This window comes from Manihot esculenta, chromosome 11, assembly GCF_001659605.2.
Source record: "Manihot esculenta cultivar AM560-2 chromosome 11, M.esculenta_v8, whole genome shotgun sequence".
NCBI lineage: Eukaryota > Viridiplantae > Streptophyta > Magnoliopsida > Malpighiales > Euphorbiaceae > Manihot > Manihot esculenta.
This window is the reverse complement of record NC_035171.2, coordinates 25,422,512-25,434,605: the sequence shown is the minus strand read 5'-3', so window position 1 is coordinate 25,434,605 and position 12,094 is coordinate 25,422,512. Positions and strand designations below refer to the sequence as shown.

The 12,094-nt window shown below is 36.1% G+C and overlaps 2 protein-coding genes across 6 annotated transcripts in view; one reads left to right on the top strand and one right to left on the bottom strand.

Annotated features, from left to right (window-relative positions):
- Positions 1–215: 215 nt before the first annotated feature.
- Positions 216–2,036, bottom strand: LOC110626343 (amino acid transporter AVT3B). Its single transcript, XM_021772177.2, has one exon. It carries the CDS (start codon positions 1,848–1,850, stop codon positions 558–560), a length of 1,293 nt encoding a protein of 430 aa, XP_021627869.1. The 5' UTR covers positions 1,851–2,036; the 3' UTR covers positions 216–557.
- Positions 2,037–2,206: 170 nt separating this feature from the next.
- The window catches only part of LOC110626342 (alpha-1,3-mannosyl-glycoprotein 2-beta-N-acetylglucosaminyltransferase), a 28,462-nt gene continuing 18,574 nt past the window's right edge, over positions 2,207–12,094 (top strand). For all 5 annotated transcript variants that reach the window (XR_006352437.1, XM_043961498.1, XM_043961500.1 and 2 more), the window contains exons 1-7: positions 2,207–2,417; positions 2,519–2,569; positions 2,962–3,049; positions 3,616–3,678; positions 9,767–9,795; positions 9,890–9,966; positions 10,049–10,094. Coding sequence is in view for 4 of the 5 variants with exons in the window: in XM_043961498.1 (XP_043817433.1) it covers positions 2,349–2,417; positions 2,519–2,569; positions 2,962–3,049; positions 3,616–3,678; positions 9,767–9,795; positions 9,890–9,966; positions 10,049–10,094 (423 nt within the window). In the remaining variant the exon portion in view is untranslated. The remainder of the gene's footprint in view (positions 2,418–2,518; positions 2,570–2,961; positions 3,050–3,615; positions 3,679–9,766; positions 9,796–9,889; positions 9,967–10,048; positions 10,095–12,094) is intronic.

The window sequence follows — 12,094 nt, the reverse complement described above, 5'->3', positions numbered from 1 at the left end:
AAAATTAAATTTGGATGATCTTATCGAAACAAAATTAAATGATTTTATGGATACAAATTAAAAATTGAATAATGGAAATGAAATATACCCAACATGGATAAAAATTACCCCTTTCATCTCAATGAATCTCATCTTCGGAAAAAGGGAAAAAAAGAGAAAGCAGTAATCTTTTTAACTCATTTCTACGCCTAAATCTACTTACTATTCATACGAAGAGAATGACAAATCCAAGCATACAATTCTCCTGGTTGCTCTAGCAACCATACTTGATTAACATTATTTTCGAGAATAATCCATCTTCAGTGCAAAATAACAACTTACTTGAGGAAATAATAAATTAAATAACACAAGGAGGTAACAAAAAATGACAAGAAAGTAGCAAATAATTGTCTTGGAATGTAACTGTTGAGAACTTGTTCTCAATCAAACAGCTATGCCTTCTATTCTTAGGGAAGCTACACAGCCAGAGCTGATATCACAATCTTGCCACAGTATAAAGCCATGATATGTACTTACTGCTATAAATTCACAATTGATATGATCAAATCTAGAACTTATTACAATGCCTTAACAGAGAAAATCTCCATAAGAGCATACCATGTTCCTGAAACTGCAAGAACAACACCTACAGTCACAATCCCCACATCAGTACACCATCCTTTCAAGTCCATTTCTTCCTTAAAGACAAGCAAGTGAAACAGAGCTGGCAAAACAAATCCCAGTCCACAGCATACACTACTTCCCACCAAGGACATGAAATCAGCAAAATTTGGTACCAACAAAGCCACCAAACTCACAGCTAAAACCAACACCCATCTGAGCCATAAACAATACCTCCCCCCCCAAAACCTTCTCTCTGCTATCTCATAGACTGGGTTCATCATCAAGGGAAATGTGAAAAACAGATTGATACAGAGACCAAGTTGAACCAAACTACTAATCAGCCCAGCACCCAAGTTAGCAGTAATAATGTCTTTAGTTTCATTGCCAAAAGCAAAGTAACCCAGCACACCAAAAGACCCATAAAGCAATGAAATGAAGGCCATGCTCAATCCTAAGATTCTCCCAAATTTCTCCTTCTCTCTCGTCTCTGACTCTATAGGCAAAACCATACCAATCCCTTCAAATGCATAAACAGCCACACCCATTCCATAGAAAAACACAGACAAACCTCCAAATGCCCTCACCTCCGGCCTGTTTCTAATAATCAGCAAAACATCCTCCACCATGACCACACCCATCGCACCAAGATCAACAATATCAGCAAATATACTCAAAGGTGCTAACTGGGTCAAAGAAGGAATAGAATTTAACCCCAACTGAAACGGAAAACAAGTCCATATGTAAAAACTTTTGGCAGACAATCCCATGATTTGCGAAGTTAAGCTCTGGGACGATGAGGAATTGAATAGATTCACCAAAGTATTTGCAATAAAAATCAAATAACCAACGCAAAATCCAGCCTGAGACAATATAATCATGATATCCACAACTAACCTCCCAGCAGAGCCACAAATGGTGAAACCCAGATCGCCAAACGAGCTAATCTCGGGCAAGTCACGGGAAAAAGATTGGAGCTTGCGGCGAGTATGGACTAAAAGCATCATACAGTAGTTGGTCAACGCGGCGACGGAAAATAGCATGATAAGGCTCATGATCCATCCGGTGCGTTTGAAGGAGTATGGAAGACCGAGAACGCCAGCGCCTACAATGGCAATGAAGACATTGGCAAAAGTCTTGGACTGGGAGGAGAGAGGCTTGGGCTTGGCTATGAGAGGCGTGTCCTCTGTTGGCCGGGGTCCTTTCAGGTCTTTTGTGGACGATGATGCTTGCTTGTTTCCAAATCCCATGATTTAATCTGTCTATATTTCAAAAAAGAAGAAGAAGAAGAAGAAGAAGAAGAAGAAGAAGGAAATCACATTAAACTTTGCAGAGAGAAATCACATTAGACAGAGCCTAGAAAGAGGATTAAGATGAAGGAGAGAGATGTAAAGAGAGAGAGAGGATTGCATTCCCATATGCGGAAGGCCTTGTCAAGACTTTCATAGTTTTCATTGTAGAAACGGCGGCGTTTAAAACTTTAAAGTAAAAGGGTTTTTTCCACTCAGCAAAGAAAAACGGCACCGTATCATCTACTCACGTTCACGTACCGGGGAGAAGTAGACAAACGGGGGCGACCGCGCATGTTTTAGCAAGTCTACTTAAACTTCAGATTATTGAAATTTCCGCAAACATGAAAAAAATACGAATTGAATGATCAAATGCTTCATGGCTCTTTCTTCTCTCTCTTTGTGAGTTAGAAGCATTTCTGAAATTGATAATCAGAAAAGGAAAATAGATTAATCAAAATGCCAAAATTCTCTTGCGATTTTCGATGCCTTCTTATTCCTGCCGCATTAGCATTCATCTATATCCAGGTGCTTCTTCGTCTGTGAAGAGATCTACTGTGAAAAATGAATGCTAGAATAGTTAAATTATTGAAATTTTAACTTGTTTATGTCTACAATTCTCTCTGTAGATGCGGCTTTTCGCTACACAGTCAGAGTATGCGGATCGCCTCGCTGCCGCCGTGAGTGTAGCTTCCTTCTTTCTCCTAAATTTTTTCGGAGACTTACTATTTTTTTACTGTAACTCAAATAAGCTGGGATGGGCATTTTGCGGTAGTTTAATTTAGTCATTAAAGTACAAATGATGGTGGGTTGTGTTTCTTACCTAGAGATTTTTTTTTTTTAAATCACTGATAAAGTTTTAACTTAATTAACAATGTCGAATCTCCTTGAGAATAATCAGTCATACGTTTTAAACAAGCCTGCTTATCTGTAAATCTACTCAATCCATTTATGGATTTATTGCTTTCTGTTTGTCTTAATGGGTTTATTTTTCTAACCCCATTTCTGTTTAATTGTGGTGAGTTTCTTCTGAATTAATGTTTCTTGACGCATCAGCATTTATTTTTGACAGGTTGAATCGGAGAACCATTGTACAAGTCAACTGCGATTGCTAATTGATCAAATAAGCATGCAACAGGGCAGAATTGTGGCTCTAGAAGGTTTTCAATTGTCTATTGGGTTTTTCTTTTCAATTGCATTGAAATGATGCATAAGGAACTGGTTTCAAGATCTTCACTTTGTCCTGTTTCTGGAATCTTTGTTTCTTAACCATGCTCAGGGCTTTGCATAATAGTTCTGAAAATCAAAAGTTGATGTTTTAGATACCTTTTGGGACCTACATCAATGCTATAGAGACAGCTATGACACCCTTGCTGTTCGTCTTGTCTTGTTTATATAATCACACTTCAAACGTTTCATTTGAAAATGTAAACTGTAGCATCTATATGTTAGTTTATATATATATATATATATATATATATATATATATATATATATATTATCTTCTATTTCCTGTGTTTATATCTATGTTAACTAGTGGCTTATGACCAGATTTTTTTAAGAAGGAAAAAAAAAAGATTCATAAATTGTAATCCGTTTTTGCATGCAAGGCACTTTATATGGGTTAGAAGGCAAAATGTTACCCTTGATATTATTCTCTTGTTTCATTTCGCGAATTGAAAATTGTAGAAATTCTTCCACTTAGACCTTTCTATAAATGTTTCAGAAGAAAAGAAGCGTCAAGGTGAAGAATGTAGACAATTGAAGGCTGTTATTGAAGATCTTGAAAGTATGTTATACTTGTTTCCTGATTATTCATTTCTTGAGTTTTGATATCATTTGATAGTTGATCATACTTTGAACAACATACTATATTAGCTAAATGCTCTTTAACTCCAAGCAATAAACATGTTACAGTTCCAAAGGAGCTCCTCAATTCTTGTAGACCTTGATGCGTGTGATGATTTTGTTAGACATCATTCACTGGCTTCATATTTCTCATTCTTTTTCAGCATTTGCAGTTGATGTGTTGAAATTGATAATTTTTCATGGACATGAACGCTTTATCCATATTGCATACCCAACTTGATGCGATATTCATTTTACAATTGATTGCCTAGTTGATGACCTGATGACCAGCTTAAATATTTCATGTCTTGTCTCTGTTTTCTTACTTTATTGATCAGCTTAGATATTGTTGGTTCAGACTACGTTGTTGTTTATATATATATATATACAACTTTTAGTTTTTTTTTTATTGGGAAAAACACCAAAATATAATTTTTTAAAGGGTATGTTTGATTGTTTTTGTCCAAATCAACCTGATCAATTTCAACCAGGTGAACTCGTTAATGGACTGGTTCATTTACCAATCCAGTTTTAAAAGAATATGGAGCTTTTGTTCTTGTTGACCTGGAAAATAAAGAGGTCAAAGTTAAGGAAATTTTACACTTTAGGGTAGCTATAGTGCCAGTGTACTATATTATAAAAATTTAAGGGTGAATAATTATTTGTAGTTCCCTGCTGTTTGAAAATTGGATTCATTGGTCCCTAACACTTGCCTTAGTTAACTATTTAGTCTCTCCATCCACCTTTCTGACAGTCAATCATTAACATAGAACTCAAAAGTCCAAAATGCATGTGATATTCTAAAGCATCCTCCATTAGCATTTTCCTTTCATCTTTTATATCACAAAAAAGTTCTGTTTGAGAATTGTTTCTTTTGAAAAAATATTTTTGTTCTTAATGGGAGAGCAATTTTCAAATTTCACATGCATTTTAGACCTTTTGTTGCTTTTTAACAATTGACATTTGAAATAATGGATGGAGAGATTAAATAATTCACTAAATCAATTACCAGAGCAGGGACCTACTTAGTAATTGTGACTTTATTTGATGGGGCAAATATAAATTTAAAATTATAATGTCCTTTGGGCTTTGGAGTAATCATAACCATATTATAATGTTTAGATTAGTCAAAATGAGTTAAATTCTTCTAAACTAAGCTGTCAAATTATTCCTTGTGTCTATAAGAGAGGAAAAGAATTGGATAAAAGGCTGGCCCTTATGTTTGGTACCCATCCTTAATTGGACATGAAAATAAAAAGCATAGATAGAGAAGGACCAAATAGTAGCTTTTATAAACTTAAAAGACAAAGACCAAATTGTGTGATTGTTGAATGGTTAATTAAGCTTTATTATTTGTTCGTATCCTTTATATTCTATATGATTTCTTTTTGTTAGCTTGTTTCTTTAGCATTTGTTGTAAATGTTGTATTTCTTTATATTGACTTATTTGCTGATTTTAACTGATTCTAGGGATATGATTTGATTTGATTAGAATTCTTAATTATTTCTGTAATTATTATTTGATTATTTATTTTCTGTTTAAATATAATTCTTTGTGTATAAATAGTCATGTAAACCAATTGTAAAGATCAAGAGTGAAATACAAGAATACTCTAAACTTTTCCAAAATTCTTCATGGTATCAAAGCTTTTTCCTAATTTTAGGGTTTAAATTCAATTTTTTTTTCTCTTTAGGGTTTCAAAACCCTAGATCAACCTTTTTAGTACTAACTCATCTAGGAGCCTTTCCACCTCTCACCGACAGCACCTGGGAAATCGCTGGACCGTCGCCGGCCCAACTGCCAGCTTCGACGCTGGAAAAGCCCGCGCGTGAGGCTCACGCTCCTTCCCGTCCCAGCACGTGATACATCGCCTAACGCTGCTTTGCCGCTCCGATCACTCCGACGACGATTCCGACTGTCTTTCTGACCTTCCCGTGCCGCTACCCGGTCTTTTTGGTGATTCAGTTGGGCTCTTTTGTGTGTACAACCTTGTTTAACTCTTATTCTTTCACGGTTCATTTGTCTTTAGCATGGCAGAAGGTAAAAGAATCTCGATTCCTAACTCTGGTAATTCTTCCTTGCAAATTAGTCCCATAAAACTTGATAGACCCAATTATCTTGCTTGGTCAACATTTTGTTTGTTGTTTATCAAGGCTAGAGGATTGCAGGGCTATGTCACTGGTAATAAGAAGCAATTGTATGAGAGTGATTCAGATTTTTCTCAATGGGACTCACATAATTGTCTTGTTATGATATGGTTACTTATCTCTATGCAACCTCATATCTCTAAGTCCTGTTTGTTAGTTGATACTGCTGCAAAAATATGGAAGTCCTTGTCCTTAACTTATTCCAAGATTAGGAATGGTGCTCAAATTTATGATATTCGAAATAAGATTCATGGTACTAAGCAAGGAGAAATGACTATCTCCCAATTTTATTATGAGTCATGTGGCTTATGGCAGGAACTTGATTACTATCAAGACTTCCAGGTAGATTGCACTGGAGATGCAGTCAAATTTTGAAGAATGATTGAAAAGGAGCGGGTCTATGATTTTCTTGCAGGGTTGAATAACAAATATGATCTAATTCAGGTCCAAGTGTAGGAAAGAAATCCTTTTCCTTGTCTAGAAGAGGCCCACGCCATGTTCAACAAGAGGAAAGTCGTCGACATACTATGCTCTATACTACACCAGTTGAAAAGGCTGGGTTGACTACTAGTTTGAGCATACCGTAGCCTCCTAATTCTGAGAAAGATCACTTATACTGTGACTATTGTGGAAAACTGAGGCATACTAAAGAGACTTATTGGAAGTTACATGGTCGTCCCACTAGAGGCCGCGGAGGACAACGAGGTACCTCCAAAACTCACGCTAATTTAGCAAAAACTGCGGAGGAGCCCTTTAAGGAGACAACAACGATCGATTTCCTTTCCCCTAATGAAATTCAGAGTCTCAAGCATCTCCCGTCTCATATTGACACCTCTTCATTCTCCGGTGCCACATCTAACTTTGTAAAGTCAGGTAATGCTTCCTCTCTTGATAATGTTCCATAGATTATTGATTCTGGTGCGAATAGACACATGATAGGCTCTTCTAAAGGTTTTTTTCAATTATTTTTCTTTTTTATCCAAAGATAGTGTCAGAATTACTGATAGCTCTTTTACTCCTATATCCGGAACAGGTTCTGTTATTTGCTCACCCAATATTAAGTTATTATCTATCCTTCATGTTTCCTGCTTTTCTGTCAGCCTTTTATCTATTAGTGCTATCACCAATACTCTTAACTGTAAAATTGAATTCTTTCCTGATCATTGTATTATTGAGGATCTTCGCACAGGGAAGAGGATTGGCAATGGTAGGCTGCATGATGGCTTATACATGTTAGGAGGTGATCCTGGTTCTTCGATATCTCAAGCCTGTTTTAGAGAAAATAAGGATGTCAATTAGGAAATAATATAGTGGCACAAGCGGTTAGGGCATCCATCAATTTTTATCTTAGAAAAACTTTATCCTAATTTGTTTGCTAGAACCCAGTTTGGTTCTCTATTTTGTGATGCGTGTGAGTATGCTAAGCACACTAGAACCTCCTATCCTTTGAGTCAAAAAAAAAGCCAAATTCCTTTTATGACTATTTATTCTGATGTTTGGAGGCCTATTCAAACTATCTCCTTTATCTGGTATTCGATGGTTTGTCACCTTTATTGATTGTTGCACTTGAATGACTTGGGTCTATTTGATTAAAGCTAAAAGTGATGTCTTTTCTTGTTTTCAATCTTTTCATGAGATGATCTGTACTCAATTTGAGATGATTTGTACCTTCCGAGAAACTGAACCCTATTTCAGTACCACCCACTTATATTTTCAGGGGGAGAATAATGAGCAAGAAGAGGTGATACCAAATTCTGTGATTCTGAATGATATGGTTCAGTTAGAGAGTTTGAGTTCTAGTAGACATGGGGAGACGTTTGGACAAGCCAGATTTAAGGAGGTATTCGAGGAGAGACAAGGCAGAAGAAGCCATTATGCAGTCTATTCAGAATCAAGAATCTTCTTTTAGTGAGTTACTCACAACTCTTAAATGCTCCAATGACTTAGATAAACCTATTGTACAAAGAAAATGGGTCAGATGTTGTACTAAATATTCTATTTCTAACTTTATTTCTTATGAATCCTTGTCTCCCTCCTGTAGATCCTTTGCCTTATCTATTTTTTCTATGTCTATTCCACTAGATCGGAAAGAAGCTCTTGTAGATCCTAAATGGAAAGGAGCAATGATTGAAGAGATGAAAGTATTGGTTGAAAATGAGACATGAAAGTTTGTCACTCTCCCACCTGGGAAGAAATTCGTTGGCTGTAAGTGGGTGTTCACAGTGAAACACAAAGCTGATGGTACAATTGAATGGTTTAAGGCCAGATTAGTTGCTAAAGGATTCACTCAAACCTATGGAGTGAATTATCAAGAGATATTTGTCCCAGTTGCAAAAATGAACTCAATCAGAGTCCTATTATCTTGCGCAACCAACTTGGACTGGGACCTGCAACAGTTTGATGTGAAGAATGCTTTCCTCCATGGAGATATAGTGGAAGAAGTGTTTATGGAAATCTTTCTTGGGTTCACTGATGAGAAGACACAAGGAAAAGTGTGCAGTTTAAAAAAAACTTTGTATGGGCTAAAACAATCTCACAGAGCTTGGTTTAATAGGTTTAGCAAAGCCATGATGTCCTTTGGTTACCAACAGAGCAATGCTGATCACACTCTGTTTATCAAACATCACAAGGGTAAGATCACCTTCTTATTGTGTATGTTGATGATATAGTAGTGACAGGTGATGACAAAAAAGAAATGGCTCAACTAAAAAGGTTATTGGCTCAAAAATTTGAAATCAAAGATCTAGAAAAACTGCAATATTTTCTAGATATTGAGGTGGCTAGATCAGAAAAAGGAATATTCATCTCCCAAAGAAAGTACATTCTGGATCCTTTGGAAGAAACTGGTACGTTGGGGTATACCAGCAGAATCTCCCATTGAAAGTAATCACAAGCTGAAAACAGGAACTAATGAGTCCGTGGATATTGGAAAATACTAGAGATTGGTAGGAAGATTGATTTATCTCTCACACACCCGACCGGATATAGCCTATGCTGCTAGCTTAGTTAGGCAATTCATGCATGTCCGTCGCGAAACTCATATGTAGGCTGTATTTCGTATCTTGAGATACTTAAAATCTGCGCTAGGGTTCGGCTTCTTTACTCCAAACAGAGTCACCTCCGAGTTGAAGCTTTTACAAATGCAAATTGGGTAGGATCTATCAATGACAGGAGATCCACCTTTGACTACTGCGCAGTTGTGGGAGGGAACCTTGTCACTTGGAGGAGTAAAAAATAAAGTGTTGTTGCTCGGTCAAGTGTTGAAGCAGAATACAGAGCAATGACTCAAGATGTGTATGAACTCTTATGGTTGCAGAAGTTATGGGAGGAGTTGAGGTTGCTCGAGAGAGACAAGATAACTTTGTATTGTGACAACAAAGCTGCTATTAATATTGCACAAAATCCAGTGCAACATGACCGGACGAAGCACATTGAGGTTGATCGGCACTTCATTATAGAAAAATTAACAACGGTGACTTGAGCTTAGTTCATGTGACTTCTAGTGGGTAATTTGCAGATATGTTTACTAAAAAGCTCAACAATAAGATCTACCATAATCTGATTTGCAAGTTGGACACGTGTGACATCTTTGCACCAACTTGAGGGGGAGTGTTGATTTATTTGCTGATTCTAGAGATATGGTTTTAGGATCCTTAGTTATCTCTATAATTATTATTTGATTATTTGCTTCCTGTTTAGATATAATTTTTTGTGTATAAATAGTCATGTAAACCAATTGTAAAGATTAAGAGTGAAATATAAGAATACTCTAAATTTCTCTAAAATTCTCACTTTAGTATTACTTTAATGGGATGAGATATGGCTATTTTAAACGTTTCAAAGAGACTTAACTTGGCATCTTTTCTATGCTAATGTTTCAGGAAAAGGCCTCCAAAGAGTGGTAGACAAGGTACCGATCGAAAATAGTCTAAAGCTTCTTTGTATTGTTTCTCCAAAGTTGTCACTTCTATTCATTGAAGTCAACTCTCTGCTTTCTTCCTTAGGTACCGGTGGCAGCAGTTGTGATTATGGCATGTAATCGTGCTGATTATTTAGAAAGGACTATTAAGTCTGTGTTGAAGTACGTATCTTGTTGATCCTTTTTTGTTTGTGGAATAGGGCATTTGACAAATTGACAGCTTCAATTGAATCTGATTGGCTAGGTACCAAAGTTCTATTGCTTCAAAATATCCACTTTTTGTATCCCAGGTAATCTTTGTTTTCCCTTATGTTTTAATTTTGTTATAATATTCTATGTTGTAGTTTATCATTAAGTTTCTTTCATTTAGCATACTTTTCATACCTGTTATGCATAGAAGCATCATTGAAACAATGAAAGAGTTTAAGACAATTAGATCCCAACGATTAGGACTATAATACCCACAAGATGGATTCTTGGTGTGCCTGAAATGCAAATATTAAGATGGATTTTTGTTATACTATAATAAATATGATTGGTAATGATCACATTTGTAGAGTGTCTGTAGCACACAATGTGGATAAAATGAGAGTCGATGATGGTCCGGTCAAGGCCAACATAGAGTATCAAATGTCTTGGCACGAAAATGTGATATAATAGAGGTGGAAAGAGCGAGAAGGAAAATAGACCTAAAATTACACAAGGAAAGTAGTATCAAAATATTATGTCAGACAAAGTTTAATAGTGAAGGATCCATACAATTGACTTCACCTAGTTGGGATTAAGACTTTTGTTTTAATTAAGGCTAACATGTGATTAATTGTCGTTAGAATGAAGAAAGGATAACTGATATTGTTCTTGACTTCCTTGTGGGTATGGATCTGCAAAACAGGTAAATTTTCGGGTGGTTGGTTGTGTGAGCAAATCTTTCGATGTTTAAGTGAATAAAGGAGATTAGGAAAAAAAAAAGAGAAACCATATCTGAGGCAACCTATTTATAGACATTAGATATAGTATCGTTTTTTTATTAGGATTCCTATAGAATCCATCTAGGTCTAGTAAATACTAGTTGATAAGATCTGGGAGTCCTGTCTGAGTTGGGACATATAATTTGAGTAGGATTCATGACCTTACTGCGTTAGGAATTGTATTGGGACACAACTTTGCTTCCTCATAGATTTGTCACAAGTCTAAAACATATGATCAAAAACATCCGAGACTTCAACTTCCAAATTTGTGGTTCTGGTTTGATACTGTTGACATATGTGCCGATTTCTAGTGATTTGATTTGATTTGATTACTGTTTCTAGGCACAAATTAGGACCATAATTATCTTTGTAATTATTTGTTTTCTTTTTAGTTGTAATCCTTTGTGTATAAATAGGCATGTAAATCACTTATAAAGATTAAGAGAGAAATTCAAATGTATACTCAGAAATTCTCCAAATTCATCGTGGTATCAGAGCATTGATCCTGATTTGATACTCAATTTCTGCCAATTTTGGCAATTTCTCCCAAAAACTCTAACTCACCCATTTTGGTACTATTACACCTAGACCCTTCTTCCACCCTCACCGCCACCCTCAAAGCTGTTGGAACCTTCTTGCCGGCTGATTTGTCCACTCCGGCAACTTAGATATCAGCGCATGCATCACACATGCCATTTCTACCGGCGCGTGGCAGCCCTTTCTGGCGTCGCTTCACTTTTTGATCGACCTCGACGACGTCTCCTCAGATTTTCGGCACCCTTCTGCTATATTTGGCTTCATTTGATTTGGGTGAGGTGTCTCTTTGGTGTTTACATTATTTTTTTCGTACCCTTTCTTTCTTGTCTCCCATGGTAGCATAAAATAAATCTCATGTTCAAAATAATGATAATAATAATTAATTAACATACTATTTAGACGAAGGGACTTCACATTTTGATGGTAGCATTTCTCAGGGATTAAATAGTTCAATTTCCAAAATAAAGGGAGCAGATCTTAATAAGTGATAGAACCTATGGATGAAATTGTAAATTTCTCAATAGATTACCTAAATAGCATGTTGGTGTATTTTTTCAAAGAAAATAGAGAAGAAATATCAAAAAGTACCGAAATAAAGAATTGATATAGCATTATCAGTACTACATGAAAAAAGGCAATTTTAGATAATTAGAAATGGAGGAGTCCAAAAGCCATTAAAATGAGAAAGGCAATAAGAGAATATTAGAAAATAGTGTGTTAGAAGAGGGATTAAAAGAGCTGTTTGTGTTAAAAATGGAATTATGGGAGGTTTGTGATTATGGATG

Bases quoted from the DNA above. Each gene is read 5' to 3' on its own strand.
- LOC110626343 (XM_021772177.2), bottom strand. From the start codon at position 1,850: ATGGGATTTGGAAACAAGCAAGCATCATCGTCCACAAAAGACCTGAAA.